This window comes from Physella acuta, unplaced genomic scaffold, assembly GCF_028476545.2.
Source record: "Physella acuta isolate Inbredline_101_S28 unplaced genomic scaffold, ASM2847654v3 ptg000578l, whole genome shotgun sequence".
NCBI classification, from domain to species: Eukaryota; Metazoa; Mollusca; class Gastropoda; family Physidae; genus Physella; species Physella acuta.
The window spans coordinates 68,968-89,376 of NW_026732097.1; the positions used below are offsets into that span (position 1 = coordinate 68,968).

At 33.3% G+C, this 20,409-nt stretch overlaps 1 protein-coding gene across 1 annotated transcript; it reads left to right on the forward strand.

The window, feature by feature from the left end:
* The first annotated feature begins 2,637 nt into the window (after positions 1-2,637).
* Positions 2,638-20,370, forward strand: LOC131946952 (nuclear pore membrane glycoprotein 210). The gene is made up of 44 exons (XM_059308011.1): positions 2,638-2,840; positions 3,787-3,923; positions 4,061-4,192; positions 4,426-4,525; positions 4,918-5,068; positions 5,189-5,318; positions 5,805-5,933; positions 6,229-6,297; positions 6,417-6,523; positions 6,710-6,850; positions 6,943-7,083; positions 7,283-7,435; positions 7,608-7,713; positions 7,828-7,914; positions 8,198-8,352; positions 9,074-9,185; positions 9,280-9,339; positions 9,439-9,485; positions 9,580-9,653; positions 9,932-10,031; positions 10,258-10,450; positions 10,549-10,652; positions 10,820-10,924; positions 11,025-11,126; positions 11,218-11,346; positions 11,459-11,586; positions 11,676-11,877; positions 11,988-12,167; positions 12,281-12,361; positions 12,530-12,661; positions 12,773-12,928; positions 13,024-13,115; positions 13,226-13,397; positions 13,904-14,079; positions 14,186-14,270; positions 14,753-14,885; positions 15,301-15,434; positions 15,549-15,717; positions 15,938-16,084; positions 16,552-16,805; positions 17,014-17,227; positions 17,544-17,666; positions 18,919-19,038; positions 19,886-20,370. Exons 1-44 carry the CDS (start codon positions 2,641-2,643, stop codon positions 20,017-20,019), a joined length of 5,796 nt encoding a protein of 1,931 aa, XP_059163994.1. The 5' UTR covers positions 2,638-2,640; the 3' UTR covers positions 20,020-20,370.
* The last annotated feature ends 39 nt before the right edge of the window (positions 20,371-20,409 follow it).

Here is a 20,409-nt window from a genome sequence, read left to right on the forward strand (position 1 = left end):
GTGCAGTGGCGTAGCTAGGATTTTAGGGCCCCTATGCAAAAATTATCAGTGGGCCCCTTCGTCAGCCGTTAGGCCAGTGGCGTCGCTAGGTCGGGTCTCACCCGGTGCGGCACTTCGTATTGTCACCCCCTCCCAGGAAACAAAGCATATATATATATATATATATATATATATATATATATATATATATATATATATATATATATATATATATATATATATATATATATATATATATATATATGTGTGTGTGTGTGTGTGTGTGTGTGTGTGTGTGTGTGTGTGTGTCGGCCTACATAGGCCTAAAATTTATAAATATGCCACATACTGGTACACGTACGTGTTAAGCTTTAATCACTGCTGACTTAATAGTAACCATGTTTATCTACAGTCTGTTTATAATACAGTTGGATGTAGCATTGTTTTCTTTATAGTTTACGTCGTGGTGTCACACCCCCCCCCCTCTTGATATAATTTTCGATTTGTACTTAGAAGACTATTTAACTTTAACTAATGGATCTGAAAAATGGCATTTCATTCTATAAATTTTACAATTTTTTGCCTTTGGTGTCACCCCCCCCCTAAATGGTGTCACCCGTTGCGGTCCGCACCCCCCGCCTCGCCTTCGCTACGCCTCTGCGTTAGGCTACAGAGGAGTTAAACGAAGAGATCAACTTCTACTTACGATGGATATTTTTTAATATATAAATATTATGAAGGCAACATTTTGTATTTTATATGTCCTGATTTTGTATTTATACTATATTATTATGCTTGCCTACTAATGCTAAAAAGTTTATTTATAGGCTGATTCTCTCAATGTCTTGCACGACAAAGTGATATAGCCTGTAGTGTTATTATAACGATTGGGCTCTGTTTGACCCACAAACACTGAATCCCACTGACGAACCCCCCCCCCCCCCCGAAGGTAGCTACGCCACTGTGTTAGTGGTCCTTTTGTCTGGAGCCAAATTGACAGGAGCCTTTTTGTCGGGAGCCAAAATGACGCTAGCCTATTTGTCGGGAGTCGTAATGACGGGGGCCGTTTTATGGAGAAACTAAATGGCGGGAGCCTATTTGTCGGGAGTCGTAATGACGGGGGCCGTTTTGTGGAAAAAACTAAATGACGGGAGACTATATGTCGGGAGCCAAAATGACGGGAGCCTATTTGTCAGGAGCCTTATTGACTGGAGCCCTTTTGTCGGGAGCCTATATAACGGGAGCCTATTTGTCGGTAGCCTAAATGACGGGAGCCTATTTGTCGGGAGCCTATATGACGGGGTCCATATGTCGCTGGCCCTTTTGACGGGGCCGATTTGACGGGGTCGTTTTGACGGGGTCGTTTTGACGGGGTCGTTTTGTCGGGGTCGTTTTGACGGGGCCGTTTCGTCATTGGCCGAATTGACGCCGCACGATATATCTATATATATATATATATATATATATATATATATATATATATATATATATATATATATATATATATATTATATATATAGTTAGTCATAGATAGCCTACAGATTATGAGTTACTTAAAAGTAGAAAAAACAAATATAAAAACCTTTCTAATAACAATTAAGCTTTTAAATGCACTGAAAAAAAATAAAATAGAAATAATCTGCTTTCTTTCGTGAAAGCTTTGGTAGCTCATGAGATCTTATTACATATTTTTGCTAAAATAATGTTAGAAATCTCACGCGGGACCAAAGTTTTTTGGGGTCATCCATAAATGACGTCACGCTTTTTTGGACGATTTTTACCTTCCCCCCTCTCCCCTCCGTCACACGTCGTCACAAAAAGCCATACCCCCCCCCTAAAATGACGTCACACCTCAACCTACAACCCGCCTCAAAATTGCAGTTGAATTTTTTTTAAACATCGATATTTTCCCAAAATCTTGTCTAAACTATTACAATTTATTAAAACAGTTATCTAAAACGCGAAATAACGTCTAAAATTAGTTTTCTAACATTGCTTTTTTATAATGCAAAAATGTGACGTCGCAACATCTGAACCCCCCCCCCCTCCACCCTCATCCCACATCGTCACAAAATAACGGACCCCCCCTCCCCCCTACGAGTGTGACGTCATTTATGGATAACACCTTTTTAAAAATATGTGTGTTTGTTTATTTTAAAAAAAAACCCATCTTAACGTATATAGATCTATGTCTAAATAAATCATGATAATTAGTACGTACACTGGTGTCATCCCTTTATGTCGTCACCAAAAGCCTAGACCTATGACGTCATAATTTATAGTCTAGAGACTAGATCTATTATTCTCTCAAAATAGAGGTTAAAGAAAGACTTTTTTTTTTTACAGACAGTGTCGTGGGAATTGGACGTGAGGGGATGGGGCGGTATTGGGGTCTTAAATTCAAAATGTATCTAGAAATCTATTTGCATTGCGATTTACGAAAAAAAAAATCTTTTACCAACGCGAGTTAACGGCTAAAATTTAGTTTCTAACGTTATTGTCAATGCAAGTTCTATCCTAAGTAATTTGGCATGAGCCTAAAATGATTATCGACTACGCAATAATTGTTTTGTTATTTTCTCTGCCAAACAGCATGTTTGAATAATTTTTAAAACACATCCAATCAAATCCTACACTAGTAACGAGAGTAATGATTTCAATATGGCGCTGTCCATAAGACCGGCAATGGCGCCAATGGCATTTGTGTATTTATTGTTTTGTCTGAATATTATTGTCATCAGTGGTGCCAAATTAAATGCTCCTAAAGTTTTATTGCCGTATTATAGCTCAGTCATAACTAACTTTACTTTGCAAGTTGAAGACTCTCCCGAGGAAGCCCAGACAGCTAACTGCTATCGATGGTATGAAAAGAAAGTTTAAAATTTAAAAAAAATATTAAAGTATGTTTTGTCTCAGCCTGTTTTGCTTTCATTAAAATTTCAACTGAGTAAACTCACAAACTAGATCTAGAAGAATCTAGATCTAGATTTTAGGTTCTATTCCTAGATTTTAGATAGCGTCTAGATTTAGAATCTAGACACTAATCTAGACTCTAGACGCCGTTATTTAGTTGTTTTATTTTCTACTTTTCAGTCATTCATAATGTGTGAATTTGACAGTATCGACGCTTCCACTGGAAATATTTGCTTTAAAACGCTATCATTAGGCCGTTAAGGACCGGACGTTACCCTCCCACCCTCCTTTCCCCCCAACCCCTACCCTACACCCCCCCCCCCACCCCAGTGAAAGCAGCCTCCTCACTTAGTTACCTCCCCTCCTAAGTTTAAAGGCCTATGCTAGCCGGAATAAGATACGCATGCGCAATGGAGAGAAACTACGACTTGCTTCGCGGCGATGTTTTTGATGGTACTGCGCATATGTGTGTTTACAACCGCAGAACCCTTACACCAACCCTAATCCTATCCCTAATCCTATCCCTAACCCTACCCCTAATCCTAACCCTCATTCTAGCCCTAACCCTAGCCATAGGTCACTGCGCATGCGCAGAGCTATCTTTTGCCGACTAAGTGGAGACGTTAGGGAGAAAAATCTTCTTCCGTGTAGTCACTTCGAAGTTTAAAATAGTTTCAAACTAAATTATCTGCCCCTAATAGGCGTCACTAAACCCGGCTGTACGATTGTAAACATTTAGCGTGAACCACAGCTCACCAGAGTTCCTAGAGAGGAAGAGAGGGGACTGCTAGGCGCGCTTACAGCTTGTTTTCTTAGTCTCCAAGAAGATAATTATAAATATAGATTAATATTATTTAAAATTTAACATGTTCATCAGAATTCAATTTTTTTAAGGCGTTCCACTCGTCCTGAAATAGCCCAAGTACAGCTTGTAAATTCAACTGATGGATCTTGTGCTCAAACTGCGATTGTCTCTGCCATTTCTAAGACTCCACATCAAATGGCTACTGTTATCTTAGCTGAGAATAAAGGTCTGTTGCAACTAGATCTAGCTTTAAATGCTAGAACCTAAGTGTCAAGGGTTAGGTTTTTTTAGGAAGCTTTTTTTATTTAAAGATTTTTTTTTTACAACTTATAATTATGAAATCTGTCAATATTTTTTATACAGTAACTGGAGAGATTTTAAGAACAAATGTCATTGTTGGTGAAATTGTTCGACTTGAAATCGAGACCACTACCCGATTGTTATACTTGGAAGATTCACCAGAAGAGCTTATTGCTAGGGGTTATGACAGTGAAGGTATGATGCAATAAAGGAAAACATGTTTTTTAATATCTGTTACAATTATATGACTGTGATCTGCTTATAAGATAATTTACTATTTGACTGAATCTGATAATGGTAGAATCATTTCTGATTGTCAATGCCTAAATAATCAGCTGTTTAAACATAAGATTTATCCAAAATGTAAATAACAATTTAAGGTTAAATTTTTCTCTAGTATTAAAATTCAAATTGTTTTTAATCAACAGGTAACATTTTTTCAAACTTGGAGGGAATGTCATTTGAGTGGAACTTAATTTCTGACAATGAAACTGGACACGATGCAGTTGATGCACATAATATTTTGAGGTTAGCTGGCAAATTGTTTTATGCCTATTTAGGTATGCTTAGATAAAGATTCAGTATTTTAAAACTTTTACTTAGGTTTATGTTTGTGGTTTTGTGGCAAATTTTGTAACTCAATTTTGTCCCGTTTTTAATGCAGTGATTTTGTTCAATTTGTTCAATGCAAGAATACCTGTTTTTTTTAAAAATCTAATTACATTAGACAATACTAATTAATTTGAAGATTAATATACTCAATAACAGTGTTTTAAGTGTGTCTTTTTTTTTCAAATTAGTTACTTTCAGTGCAATTATAAAAGCTTGTGCTAAGGGCTAAATATTTCAAAGAGAGATATTGAATTCTTCTAGGTTTGATACCAAGATCCAACGAAGCTTGTAAATTCTATTTTCCACAGGATTAAACGTTTTTCCGAGTCCCATTACACCACTCCACGACACATTGTACCACTTGAAGAACAAGGTCAGCAGGGTGATATGATTCTTGTTGAAGGTATACGCACAGGGAGTGCAAAGGTTTCTGCCAAACTGAAAGATCCTGCCTACAAGGTTTGAACAAAAAGTTTTAGAATCTCTTCATAAATTATTTTTAATTACGATTGCATGTTGAATATTAAGCTTTTAAACGCCCTGGCAGTTTTAAAAAAATCCAAATTTATGTAATTTCAGAATGTTAAACCACATGATGTGCGGATCATGGTTATTGCAAATATAATGTTGTCACCTCCTGAAGCATATGTATTGACACATGGATATGTTAAATATAAAGTTGAAATTCTGAGACATAATTCATTGAAAGGTACACTCAACTTTAATTAGGCCTGTAGTTCTTTTGAATTTAAATTGATTAATCATAACAAGTTATTATTTAGAATGGATCAGGAATGAATGCATAAACTATTTTAAATGCTGCTTGTTTTATAACATATTAAATAGGTATATTATTCCAAATATTATGAAGTAAACTGATCTCAGTAAATTGACCTGATGGTCAATTGGGCAGATGAAGTATTGACCCCAGCATAAGAAAGGATAATGTGGTCAGCATTGTGCCCAACTGCCCTTCTTTCATCATGGTGGACTCAAGGACTTTCTACAGACTCGAGTCCAAGATTTGGGCTTTGGGTTGGCTGTTAAAATCTTTACCATGCAGTCCCATTTCACTGATCTCAGTGGTAAATAGTAAAAATAACAGCAGGAAACATTGGCAAAATATGCAACACACAAGTTAATGCTATTTAACAGACTTGACTTTGAAATTTCTTGTTGTTTTTTTTTATTACAGAAATAAAAATGCCGTCAAAGCAGTACTATTTGGAGATCAAAGATCAAGATATCTGTAAACTAGATGCACAAAACTCAATGGCTACAGGACTTGTTATGGGATCAACAGAAGTTGTGTTAAAAGACCGTAGTATCCTTTATGCAAAATCACATTTCAAAAACTCTTTTTGTCACCTGTTAATGATGAAAGCGCAGGGGTCCTGAAAACAGCCAATAATGTGGGTTGTATCCTGCTGGTTTGTATTTGCATGTGGTGAATACTGTTTCAGCAGGAGGATTCTGCTTTTCTGAACACAGTTTTTACATGCTGTTCAAATTGTTCAGGGTGCATTTTTACTATTACATAAAATTTAATTAGTTGCAAGTAACATTTATAAGCCATTTAACATGTGTAAAAAAAAATTAATATCCTTTACAATTCTAAGACATTGTTTTAACAGAGTTTTTCAGACAACCTTCTGCTATGATACATGTTGTTGCTCCAGGATTTTTGGGTATATTCATTTATTTAAATAAATGTTTTTTGACTTTTTAATCCAATTATTTGATAGATTTGTGAAAGAAAAAGTCATTAACATCTTTGATTTTGTTTTTCAACTGTGAAACTTTTCAGCTTTTGTTGTCCTGCCTCACAGAAAGTGGAGTTTAGAAACAGGAAGAGAGTATGAAATCTATGTTGAAATCTATGACACTGACAGTCACAAGATTCAACCATCTGATGTGCGTCATATTTTTAATATTAAGTTAACTTATTGTGTTTGCAGTTGTTTTCTTTGTTATGCAATATTCATTTTTAAAATGCAAGTAAATACCATCTCCACTATTTTGTCAGTTTAACACAGAATCTTTACAGGCAGTTAAGAATGGTTTTACTGATGAATTTTCAAAAAATTGCATTTCCCTCAGAATGTTCGTGTGCTGACAGAATTTCAGAGCAAATACTTTCAAGTGCTGTTTTCCAGCACTAATGGGACATACCACATAGTCAAAGCACTTCTGAAAGGAGAAACATTAATTGAGGGTACTCTTGTCGGGATTCTGGATTCTGTAAGTGCCTCTATGCAACTACACCACAGTTTTTAAAAATATTTCCGACATGCAATATGCGCCATTAATTCTGTGGTTTATTTTTTTTTCAGAATGGTAAAGAGCAAGCTGTGCGACCAGAGGTAAAGAGAAGTCAAGATGTTGAGATTCATGATCCTATCACTGTAACACCACAGTTAGTCCTCTTCCCTTGGGATCCTGTATCTAGGTGTGTGCATAGGTTCTCAGCAAAAGTATGTAATTTATGTTATTCTTCTTTTAGACAGATTAATATTATCTTCTAAACTTAACGTTTTCTTACCCAAATGAGCATCAATATATAAAATTTAATTTTAGAAAATCTATTAAAAAATTGTATACCATGTATATTAGTATATCAGTAAATCTGAACAAATTGGTGCACTGATCAAAATGTGTTTTATTTTCCTAAAGGCTCAAGGAGGTAGTGGAGAATATGTCTGGAGCACATCAGATGTTAGTGTAACATCTGTCAATATAAAAGGACAAATCTCAACAGTTGGTCCTGGAAAATGCAATGTCACTGCTGCAGATGCTAGAAATTCTGCCTATTATGGATCATCCACTGTAAGTTATTTTTCTATATTTTACAAATACCTGGGGGTAAAATTGTCCCATCCTTTGTTTTTTAAATAATTGTAATAATTAAGTCTTATCTACAGCTTGATAAACTATTGCTTTAAAGTGATTTGCTGTTTGCATTTGATTTGTTATTCCCAATGTTTTTGACTTAACTCAGGTACATGTGCTCCCTCCAGCTGAAATTAACTTCCCTCTTTCTCGTGTTGAAGCAGCTGTTGGCACCACTCTGATACTACCTATAAATGTATTTGCCCTAATTGACAGTAAGTTATAAGGATATCTTAGTTGTGCCATGCATTGTTTTACGTGCATTGTTTTTAATGTGATTTAATTGTTCAGCCAAAATAAAACTGTAAAAAACGTTTCCTTTTTATCAGAAAACCTGCATTCATTCACTGATTGTCACCAGCTTCCTCTTACCATCAGCTATAGTGATAGCTCTATATTTGAACATGTTGCTCGTGGTAGGTATTGCTACTAAGTAGTATAATTAAACTTGTTTAACAACAACAAATTTTATTTTTACCAAATGTCTACAAAAAGTATTGTTAAGAACATAAAAAAATAAATATAAATATGTTTTAATCTGAAGTTTAATAAAAAGAAGCAAAAATAAACAATAGCGCGAAAGATTTTTTTTAAAAAACAATTTTTTATTTCTCTCATCATAAGTAAACTGGTATATTAATTATGTAAAAAAAATAATATTTTTATCTTACACTAATTAAATAGTAAAATATATTACAGATGAAAAGTTACCCTTTGAACTGCCTGAAGATGGATGTACATCACTAACATTTCTTGCTAAGAAGCAAGGCTACACTGAGGTCACAGTAACTTACCAAATAAAGTCTTTAATTCTCCAAGCCTCTGTTACCATTGCTGCTTACCATCCTTTAAAGGTGATAGTTTTTTTTTGTTTTTTTTAACGTTTTGTGAATGCTATTTTGTAAATACAACTATCACATTACCTGAGTTAAGGATACAGTTAGTGTTTGTGATGATGAAAGTGCAGGGGTCCTGAAAACAACCAAACATGTGGGTTGTGTCCTGCTGGTTGCTGTTTGCATGTGGCAGACATTACACCAGCTGGATGATTCTGCATTCTGAACATTCTTTTGTTTTACATATAATCTCAAAGCTTTCAAATTTTAATTAATGCATAGGGAGAGGGGTGATATAACAGGGACATCACTATTTAAAATTAATTTTTTTTATATTGCTGATGACATTCACAATGCATTAATATATTAATAACAGCAGTAGAATAATTAAATGTGAATTTTAGTTTCCTAAGGCAATTAATCCAGATGTAGAAACAATTGTGGGGCTGTGGTTTACAACATTTTGACAAAATTAGTGTTTGTGATGATGAAAGTGCAGGGGTCCTGAAAACAACCAAACTTGTGGGTTGTGTCCAGATGGTTGTTGTTTGCATGTGGCAGACATTACACCAGCTGGATGATTCTGCATTCTGAACATTCTCGGTTTTGACGAATGTTACTGTGTTGATACATTTTGAAAAAAAAAATATCTAAATTAAAAGCCAGTTTTTATTTATCTATGAAAGTTTCTAAAGTTGCCATATAAAATTTGAAAATTTGAATTTTTATGTTTCTTAAGGCCATTGATCCAGAGATTGAAACAATTGTGGCACTTGGTTCCTCTAAAGAAGTTCTGTTCACTGGTGGACCACAGCCATGGGTCTTGGACTCATCAAAGTTTTTTCAGAATTGTAAGATTTTAAATCTTCAAAAACAGTTTATAAAATAATTTTCCAGTTTACAACACTGTGATGGCTAAATTTTCCTAACAAATTTTTCTTTCAGTGAAAGCAGAAAAGGATGACTTAGTAAAAACAGAGAAACTTTCCCCAGGATCAATCATCCGTATGTTGTAGAATTAACTTTTAGACTACATACTGCCTCACAATAGAAAATAAATGAACAGTTACTTATTATATTTTTTTATTCCATTTTTAATCATAGGAGGAGTTCATGCTTTTGTGATCCTCTGCAGAGATATTAGTGAACAGGTACAATCTTTGATTAATTATGATACATAGAATTTGGTTTCCTTGAAATTATTTTATGTATAATTTTTTTCATAAATTTTATATTTTTATTTAGGAAATTCAATTGTCTGTTGGTAATGAAAAAACTGCCAAAAATCCTTACCCTGTAACTGAGACAACAGCAATCAGGTACTCATCAAATACTTTGTTATTCTGGTCTATACTTAGAAGGATTGTTGTACTTAAAAGGATTGCCATGTGATTTAGCTGGGGAGCATGTGATCACTTGCCATTCAATCGTAACTATGTTTGTGTATTTGTGCTGCACCCTCATGTGTAACCTCTCCCCCCCTCTCCTAACAATTATTGGTTGAATATACTGGTGTCCTAGCTACTCAATCTATTTTAGCCAGTTAACATCAATGAATTAAAACTACTACATGTCTTTTATTGAATTACCTGCCCAGGTTTGTTTGTGCTAAACCTGTGGAGCTACATCTTCAACCCATCCTCAAGATAAATCCTCGTCTTCCACCATGTCCAGTACAGCATGAAAATCATTTACCTGTAAGTCTTGGGTGATTTTTTCACTTAACTTTTAAAACACTGTTTGCCTTGTTGCAAATTTGGCAGAATAATTCTAATAATATTGCTTTCCTTTATGGTTTTTAAAATAATTTTGCAGTTTACATTACTGTGATAGCTCATTTAAAAAAAAAAAATATACCCAGTCTTTTTCTGGTTTTAAATAAATTTAACTAGTAGCAAAATAACAATGTATAATATTTAATAGATGCCTGTGCACTGCGGCAAAGACCTGGACATTCTGGTATCTGTGACAGATTCCATTGGACGTAGATTTGACAACATTTCATCCCTGGCCATAGAGTGGACCGTATTGCCAACCAGTCTGGCAGAACTGTTGTACACTAAGGAGTTGAAGACCCATGTAGATTCTCAGCCTGATGGCAAGAAAAGTTTGTTGAGTATGTAATATATTTTTTATAAGCCATTTTAATACTTAAGTAGAGAGAGTAGTTTGTACGTAGTATGTAATATCTGTGTTTCTTCTTTTCATTTATAGGTTATCAAACCATAAGGCCATTAAAAAAATCAGGCAGCATTTTTATCACAGCTTCAATAGAGCGCTATAAAATTTCTACTGCAAAGGCTGTTGGCAAAACCCCTGTAAGGCATTCACTGTGGATTTTGTAATCTTTTATTATCACATCACTAAACTTTTTTTTGTTAAAATACCTACATGTATATCAATTATAATATTAAACTTAAAAACCGTTAACAATTTAAATAGGTACAATTATGCTATTATCATTTTTTAAATTCTTATTCCTCAGGAAAAACTCAATCCAGTCATCTCAAAATCTCTAGAACTACTTTTAGTGGATGAGGCAGTTTTGTCCCCTTCTTCTGTTTCTGTGTTCAATCATCCATCAAACAAAGTAAAAAAAATATTACAGATATGTAATGTACATCATATTAAATACGTTAAATAGGTGAAGAATACTGCTTATAAACAAGTGTTCTTTTTCCTGTCATTAGGTAAATATAGACATCCACCATGGCTCTGGTTTTTTCCATCTAGAGAGTCTTCATTCCCCTGTTTTAGCTGCCAAGTATGATTCTAAAGGAAAAGCAATCCAGGTATTTTAATAGCAATATTTTCAAAAGACAAAAATTTTTTTTTAATGTATCAAGTTTCAAAATGTATTTTAATACTATTGTCCTATATCAGGTTAACCCTTTGAAAGATGGATCCCAATCGCTTACTGTATATGATCTTTGCCTTGATGTGGCCACCCATCCTTCAGTCACAGTTTCTGTATCAGGTGTTGGTAGTGTCCACATTATGGTCATTGAAAAAGTAAGATTTATTTTTTATAGGAATTTTCCCTAGACAATGTAGAAGAAACAAAAGATCCATCCCTTTGTTGTTAGTTCTTAATTTTAAAACTACTGTTTGTTATTATCAAAAGGTGGAAGTGTTAAAAGAAGTTCTAGCCAAAGTTCAAGTACTGGATCTGAAAGGGAGGCCACTACTTTCCAGTTTTTTCCCTCTCATGGGGTTAAAACTAGAGGCAGCATCCAATATCGTTACACTCAGGTGAATCATCTTTAACCAACCTAGAATTTGAAGTATTTGTTACTTTAAATTAGTTATGAATGTCTGATTCATTTTTTCCTATATTTTAGACCTCTTCATATGGATGTGGGAGATGGTGTAACTGGTGTTTACACTGTGTATGGGGCATCTGTTGGACATACAACTTTGACTGCCAATGTTAAATTACCTACTGGTCAAGTTATTCATAGCACACCCAAGCCCTTAGAGGTTTTTCCTCCTTTGCGATTGGAACCAAAAAATATAACACTAATCATTGGTGCTGTATTACAGGTAAAGCATTGCTTGAGAGGTTGAAAATACAGCTATATACAATATTCTTTTATTATATCTGCTTTTGTAAATTAACATGTGTTTAGCGCTGCTTGTTTTTATTTTTATAGGTCCTAGCCTACGGTGGCCCTCAGCCACAAAGCAATGTTGAATTCTCTATACTGGACAGTAAGATTTCCACAGTAACAAGTGGTGGAATTTTGGATGCCCAAGACATTGGCACTACAAGAGTTATAGGGAAGGCTGTAGGAACAGATTCTGTGACTGGTGAAAAAGTGGTCTATTCACAGGTATTGAGCTGTAAATTTTTAAAAAAGTTCTATTTTATCAAAAACTATTATTTTATATTAATGTTGTGTATATTTTTTCTCATAATATATCCATATGCCATATTCACTTTAAGGATGATGCCATCGTGAATGTAATAATCTTAAAGGGCATAAGAATTCATGCCCCACTTACCAGACTTCAGACCGGCACACAGGTAAAAATATAGTCTTTTATATAATGACCTAATTTTTAACTTAAAATTTATTTTAATTATTTGTCACACATAATTAATTTTGTTGCATCCACTTTGTAAATTGATTTTAAAATGTAATAGTCCAATTAAGATAACAATTACTCATTCCAATAACTATATTAAAACTAGATGCCTGTCTATGCAATGGGTGTGACGGAGAATGAAACACCATTTTCATTTGGCAACTCTGTTCCACCACTAATCTTTATCTGGACAGCAAGTAGTCGTGATGTCATTCAGCTACAGTCCATTTATCACAAGGTTTGTTATGTAAAAATGTAATCAACTGGTTTGTCATTTATTTGTTGCTAGTTAATTCTGTATTGAAAACAGCTACATTCTGTAAAGTTCAATGTTTTATTACAACTTTAGAATGGAATCTACCCTGTTGCTGAAAATAATTTTGCCCAGCATGCTCTGGCTAGAGAAACAGGCCATTCCAGCATTAAATTGAGGGTGGAGACTTCACGTGAAAGTAGGTTGCAGCTCTATGATGATGGACCTCTGTTTGATGAAGTCCAAGTTCAGGTACCTTTTGTAAAGATTTAAAAAATCATATTATTTTTATTAAACATTTTAAAGATTTTGGTATTATGATGATATCCTATTTATCTTATCTCTAGGTGTTTGAAAAATTAACATTGCTCAACCCATCTGTCTGTCATGGTATTATAAGAATTACCCCCAACACTGACACTTTTCTAAAGACTAACAGGTTATTCTCATTTTTTGTTGTTGTTTCTCATCTGGTTTAATTATAGATCTTTGTTTCCTTTATTTTAAAAAGTTGTAATTGGGTTGATTTGAATGTCATTGCATTCACAGGGACGTAGCAGCTAGAGTTCAATACTACATCACACAAGATAACAATTCTCCGGTTGTGAGGATAATGGACAATGGTCAACTTAGATCTGGTCCCTTACCTGGCAGTGTTGTGCTGCATGTAGTCGCTGAGGAAGAGTTTGGGATAAACCAGACACTTGTTATTCTAATTAAGGTAGTGATATCATCTATGGATTTAGTAATCACAATTTCACTATATGTAGGCCTACTCGCTTATCTTTTTACAACCTGGTTAAGAATTAATAATTTTGTAAGGAATCTAGTTTAACACCAATTCTTTTTAAAAGTAGCCTACTAGCCCATAACCAAATTAAACATGGCCTCATTTTGTTTGACCAAATCACACCATTTTTTATTTCATTTTGAAACTAAAACAATTGTTTTACATAGAAGCTATGTACAAATCTTAATTTTTAAAAAACCAAAGGGGAAAGTAAACAGAAATACTTCACTTACACATAAGTCTTGCCAAAAATTGATGATAATAATTTTTTTCTAAAGGCTAAAAATAAACATCTAGTTAAAAACAATTTTGTTCTCATTTTATTGGCCATCCAATTTAGATATTTTTCTTAAAGCAACATAATATATTTGGTTTATGAGTGAGTAGTTTGAGGTGTTTTAAAAAAAAACAACCTATGTAAACTTTGTATTATCTAGGTGAAACCTGTATCCTACTTGATGATCAACCTAGACAGCAACATAGTTACAGCCTTACCCAATCAACTGACCGCTGTGCCTTTGGGGTCAACTCTACAGTTCTCTGTCAGCTATCATGACGATGTAGGGGATGAGTTTTATGCCACAAATGTACAATTGGGTATTCGATGCAACAGGTTTGTACACATTCTTTTTGTTTCCTCTCACATATGATGAACATTAAAAATTAACTTTGTTTTATATTTTTACCAAGTATTAAATTGATAATTTGTAACTATACAGATATGATCTACTGCAAGTATCAAATGGTGTTGATAACAATACCCTAATTGTCAGGGCTAGTGAGATTGGTAATGCAGTCCTTAAGGTGAGAGCCATAAATTGTATTGAACAGATTTACTTTACGTTCTAAAATTATTTTGTTTGGAGGCATTTAAAACTGTTACTTAGCTTGAAATAATTTCAAGTCTTTAAAAAGAAAAGTAGGCTGAAATTGGAGTCAACAGCCTATATGGCACATAACCAGTTGATGCATATATTTAATTGTGTTTGAGGGAATCCCTTCTAACACTAAAATTAAGAACAAAGAACTTTTCGTTAAGGCCAATACTAATAGTTACTGTAAGAAGTAGAAATATGCATTGAGGCAGGGCCTGTAACCATATATATATATAGGTTTCTGCAGCAATTTTGCTTGATTTAAATTGTCTATCAACCAGCTGGATTCCTAAAAAAAATTATCAGTGCACTTTATTGTACCAATGGTCAACATCCATTCACTCCTATTTTTATCAACACAGAGGAAATGTAGTATATCAGGGTAACCTAATTGTGATGCTCTATTTTTAGGTGTGGGATAAACACAAGCCATCTACAGCTGATTATGTAAACATCCCTGTGGGGCATGCAGTCTCCCCAGCACAGGTGTCAGTTACATTGGGATCCATCATTTGTTTTACCTCCCCACTCATTACTGAGTCTGGTAAGGCCCTTTGACTTATAATTCATATAACTTGTTGTTAAACCAGTTTCACTGCCTGGCTAACTTAAGAAGTCTCAAGTTATGTGAATAGGCTAAAGTCTGTAGGACATAAGTGAGTCCAAGTAGCTCTAGTTGTATCTTACTTGAACTGGGTAAAGACAGTTGGGCATAATGCCTGCTAAACTATTTACAGGCCAATGTGAGATATCTGGTTTGAAAAGGTACTTTACTATAAAAAAACATTTTAGTATGACCACTTGAATTAATATTATATTAATACAACCACTTATGAGGCCCTCCATAACAAAATCAGTTACTCGGCACCTCCAATCTATGTTGAGGCTAGAGCCAAAAATGTAACATATTAGACAGTATTGAATAAGTTGCTGTTAATATTCAAATGCTTTGTTTTAAGGTCTAGAAGGAACATGGCAATCGAAGTCATTATCACTTAGCATGGAAGACAACTTGGGGATCAGTGTTGCCAAAGCTGTGGGTCGTGCATTGGTTACCTATACTGTTGCACCAACCATATCAACTAAAACAGAAGTAAGCCTATCTTGTATTTAAATAATTCAATATGATCGCAACCTTTACGGATGAATATATTTTACATTTAGTTTATAACATTTATTCGTTACTGGAACAACTATTACATTTCAGGTGAACATTGAACCCATAAAATCAATCAAAGTAGATAAAGGACTTGGTTTTCTAAGTAACTCAGAAGTGATCAAATTAGATAAAGGACTTAGTTTTCTAAGTAACTCAGAAGTGAGAGGAAAAAGTTCTTTTTTCTCTGTCACTTTCAATAATGGGGGAAATATTGTTGGTAAGGAGTTTTTTTTACTTTTGTAACCAATATTAAATAAGGTAGGCGTAGCTAACACAAATTTTAAAAACTAATATTCTAAATTTTCAGAAACCTACTTTTAAATTAGGCAAAAAATTCAAGTAAACTGATACAACTTTGTTTTGTAAAAAAATAATTTGATGGCTTGTTTATGTACAGTACTGTATATTGAATGAACTTTCAATTTTTGTGTCTACAGGTTCTAACTGTACATCTGTTGTTTTGAAATCCAAATTCAACCCATCTTATCTTCCTTACTCTTGCCATCTTGACCTGACCAACAAAAGCCAAGATATAAACATTGCTGATATCTTTACAATTATTCCCCATTTTGATTATGAAAAGGGTGAGTTTGCTCTTCAATGGTAATTGTAATATGGCTGGTAAGTAGGTCACCAACCAGTTCTATGGCTCATGCAGGTTTTATTGAGCTGTAGAGCTGGTCGGTGACCTACTTACCAGCCCTATACCATAGATGTAAACAACAATGATCTAATTTAACTAATACCATTAAGAAATTATTTATATGTAGGCCTATATATTTTTACTTTCTCGTATATGAAGTACAGAGGAAATATTGTAATCGTGCAAAAAACGGAAATTGAGATTTTCACAAATCTTGATGTTTTACAATTCCCTGAGTTGGAAAAACTTTAGCAATTTGGTCTGTATGTCTGTGAGCATGCCAACTTGAATACGGTTACAGCTAGATTAATGAGATTTCAGATATAAGTATTATATAAAAATTTTTGTTTTAATTAGTTATTACTAAATAAGTGAAACACACAGAAATTTTTTTCTTTTATTTCAAAGGTTTGCATGGCTGCCTGGTAACAACAGTCCCCTCACATCATAGGGCAGTCCAGATTGCACAGTTTGAGTCAGACATCACCCTTGTTGTTCGTGTGCCTGAAACACAAGGACAACCAGATGTTTTGTCATCTGTTTTGTCTCTGAGCTTTATCCCAGCTTTTCATGTACACAACCATGAACTACATCTCTCCACTACATCGCCCCAGGCCTTTCTTAAGATCACTGCATCACCTAAAACCCTCCCTGATTTGGAGGTAATCTGGTTTGATTGTAGAATGAATTACATCTTAGCTTTGATTATAATAAGATATTAGCTCTTGAGTTATAATGTAGTTGTGTGTGAAGTCAATTGAATAAAACCTCATTTAAATTAAACTTATGTGATGTGCCATTATTTTTCAAGGTTCAAAAAATAAGCATGAAATAATCACAAATTTTCATGTATGCTTTTCAAATCATAAGATTTCTGTAAATGATGCCACCCTATTGCAAGCTAAGAGTAAAGAACCGATTTCCAACAACGTTGTACAGTTTCCAGTGATGTTGATAGAATCAGTTATTTTGTGGAATAAAGAGGAGTTTGACTTGTGGGTTGAGATAACTAATAAGCACATTGGCCATACAGTTAGAATCCCTATCTACGTCAAGCTTATTGGACAGAAACCAGAAATGGCAGGTAAGTTGAAAGGAAAAGTGTATTTTCTGAATAAATCTTTATCATAAGTGTTAATTTTAAAATTATTACACTTTATTTTAGTAATATATTTAAATCAAATGTGTTTTAAAAATTAAATATCATTTCTGTCATTTAATTGGTAATTGGTATATCACAGTTTAGCCCTAATTAGATATTTATGAACTATATTTCTGTATGTATTCCATCCTTCTACTAGATCTATATTTTTTCTTATACTTATACTGCTTTAGATCACGTTATATTTATCTATGGTACTTGTTTTTTTAATAGAATTAAAACACTTTTTAAAATGCAGGTTTTTATCATTACCACCATGAACTGAGTTGGTCCAACCTTTTGAAATCCACCTTCAGCAATTACCAATCATGGTTTATTATCTGCGTAATTGTTCTGTTGATTGCTGGTGCTGTGCTAGTGGGTAAGTTAACAGATAAATAACATCAAAGTTGCATTTTTTAATAACTAAAATAACAAATTCACACTTTACTGTGGACAAATTTTACTATTTTAAAATTTAAAATAATTAAAATAATGGACGTGAGCGAGAAAGTATTCGAGAGGCCCATTCAATAATTTAAAAATCATGCACGGTGTAGTTACAATTAATATGGTTATAAAATCCTGTCTGGTTTTTTCGGACTTTACTAATGATTGGATGTATTTGATGTTTTTAACATTTTCGGTAACTAAATAAAAATATAAAAAAAAGCAAAAACAATTTGGTTTTCACATGTTATGGCGACATAAACAATAGTATCCTGCTATTCAATTGGCTGCCATAAATTTTATTGTACACATTGTAAGCGAAAAAAAAGGAAAAACTAGTCCATGGCGTTTAAATTTGCATTGTTATTTAAAAAATTTACCTGCAAAGTTTTGTAAACAAACAGTTATTGATCACAGAGTTCCTGTACAGCCAATCAATATTTGTCTTTTGAAAGTGAAACATCCATTTATAATTTAGGCTTAATGAAAATAAATAGAAATGTAGCCTTAAACTCAACAAATTATTTTCAAGTTCTCTGGATTTGCATTTTTTATAGCATTGATTCTAAAAGTATAAAATTTCTTAATTAATATTAGGCCTAAGTTTTTATTTTTTATTATTTTTTCGGTCGCTTTGTTTGCTAAATCTAAAAAGGCATGTTTTCATTTCATGTCAACAACATGATGGAAGGATTCCCATCAACTCGCTCACCTCCATTCTTATGTTTGAAAAAAAATAAAGCATTTAAAACACTTGCTTCCAGTTATAGAAATAAATGTCAAAGTAGCTTCTTTAAAAAGTTAAAACTCCAAAGAGATAAAACAAGAATTGAGTTTTTGAGCATCATTCAGATTTTTTTAAACTGCTTGATATTATTAAAATATTTGGCTCTTTAGATATGAATCAGAATAGCAACACCAATTTTTAAAATTACTATAAACTAGCTGTAACATATTTTACAACCTGTTACATGCCTTTGTAGTACTCTTTTTTTTTCAAATAAATTCCAATTTATTTACAAGGCTTTTGAATTGATGATTAAACATGTATATGTCACTCATAATAGAATTAGAAGTTAATTTAAATCAGAAGCTCCATTGCGCAATTTAAATTCCATTTATAATATTAGTAGAACTATTTTGAAGGCATCTGTTCTTTTATAATCCATGTTTATCACTAACAGGATACAATGCTTTAGTGAGTCATCGTTACAAAACATCTGATAAATCAAATGTTTTTATGACTAAAGGAGGAATGAGTCCCACGCCTTCCTCTTCTTTCATCCAGCAATCAACACCATTAGGTAAATATTTTGTTATACTTTTTATTTTATTTTAAATATGTACACTAAGCAATTACATTGACTTTAAAATTGGGCTGTATTCAACAGTATGTTATTTTTTTTTTACTATATCATCCATTTTTATGTCTTCAACATTTTTTCTTAATCACATTGTCAGGATTTGGTTGTGTGGGCTAGGGGTAAACTCATGTAACTAAATTTAGGACAGTGTCTGATGTAGCGAACTTTCACAATAAGTTCCTTTTGATTGATGAGGAATATCATATTCTGAATATTTGGTTATTAAAATCATTAATAGTTAGTTTAAATACAATGGGGTATAACAAGAGTTAGTATTGCAATTACTCTATCCATAAAGTGAATTGTCACTGATGTTTCCAAACCTGACTAATTTAGAACATGATACTACAAATTCTTATAACTTAAATTTGGACCTTCTGTTTGATCTAACCACCATAAAGTTTTAAAAGATAAAACAAATAGGCCCATAGTAATATTTATATTAAGCTTTTTGAAAATGTAAACATACATTTTTAGCTAAAATAATAACAATAAAAGCTTATAACTTATAGTAACATACAAAATATATTGATTTATTTTTTTAAAATGCTTTTTAAAGCATGTAATTATTAAGGTCTTGTAAAATCAAAATCTACTTTATTACCAGTTGAACTGGTTTTTCTAAGACACAAGCATTACTATTTAGCATACACATTTTGCAAGCACAATAGCTGTAGTTTTGAATTTTAATCTATGCAGTGCTTGTCATAAATGCTCCTGTTTTTCTCTAATGTAATGTTGAATCAGCAGTACTATTAAATAATACATTTGTATTGTGCATTTTTAGGCTCTGCATCTTACACTGGTAGATCATCGCCTACTTCACCAAAGTTATGGTCTGTTTCATATAATCAGCAGGATTCAAGAACTTCACCTTACAAAAGAAACCCTTACCCATTCTCTCTTTCTCCCAAGTCATGATAATTGTAAGAACTCTGGTGTGATTGGATTGAATGTTGAGAGAAAAATGTGTATTTCAAATGGACTGATGCTGTGTTGTATGAATGAATATTGGATTCTTTTCATCTCTTTATATGGAAATGAACATTTCTTGCATTGTTGTGGTGCTACATTACAAAAAAAGTGTTAATGCAGGGAAGTTTAGAATGTCTAAATTGAATAAGTGCCTGGTTTTAGTTTTGTATTTGTAGTAAAAAGTACTTCATGATAGTAGCGAAAGGATTTTACTGTTTTTTAAATTTTGTAAATATCATGTTTATCTGCTTATGAATTAGTTTCACCCAGTTGTGTTTTATTAAAGGTCAATTTTAATGTACATGAATTGTTTTGATTTTCATTTCTTGGTTTACT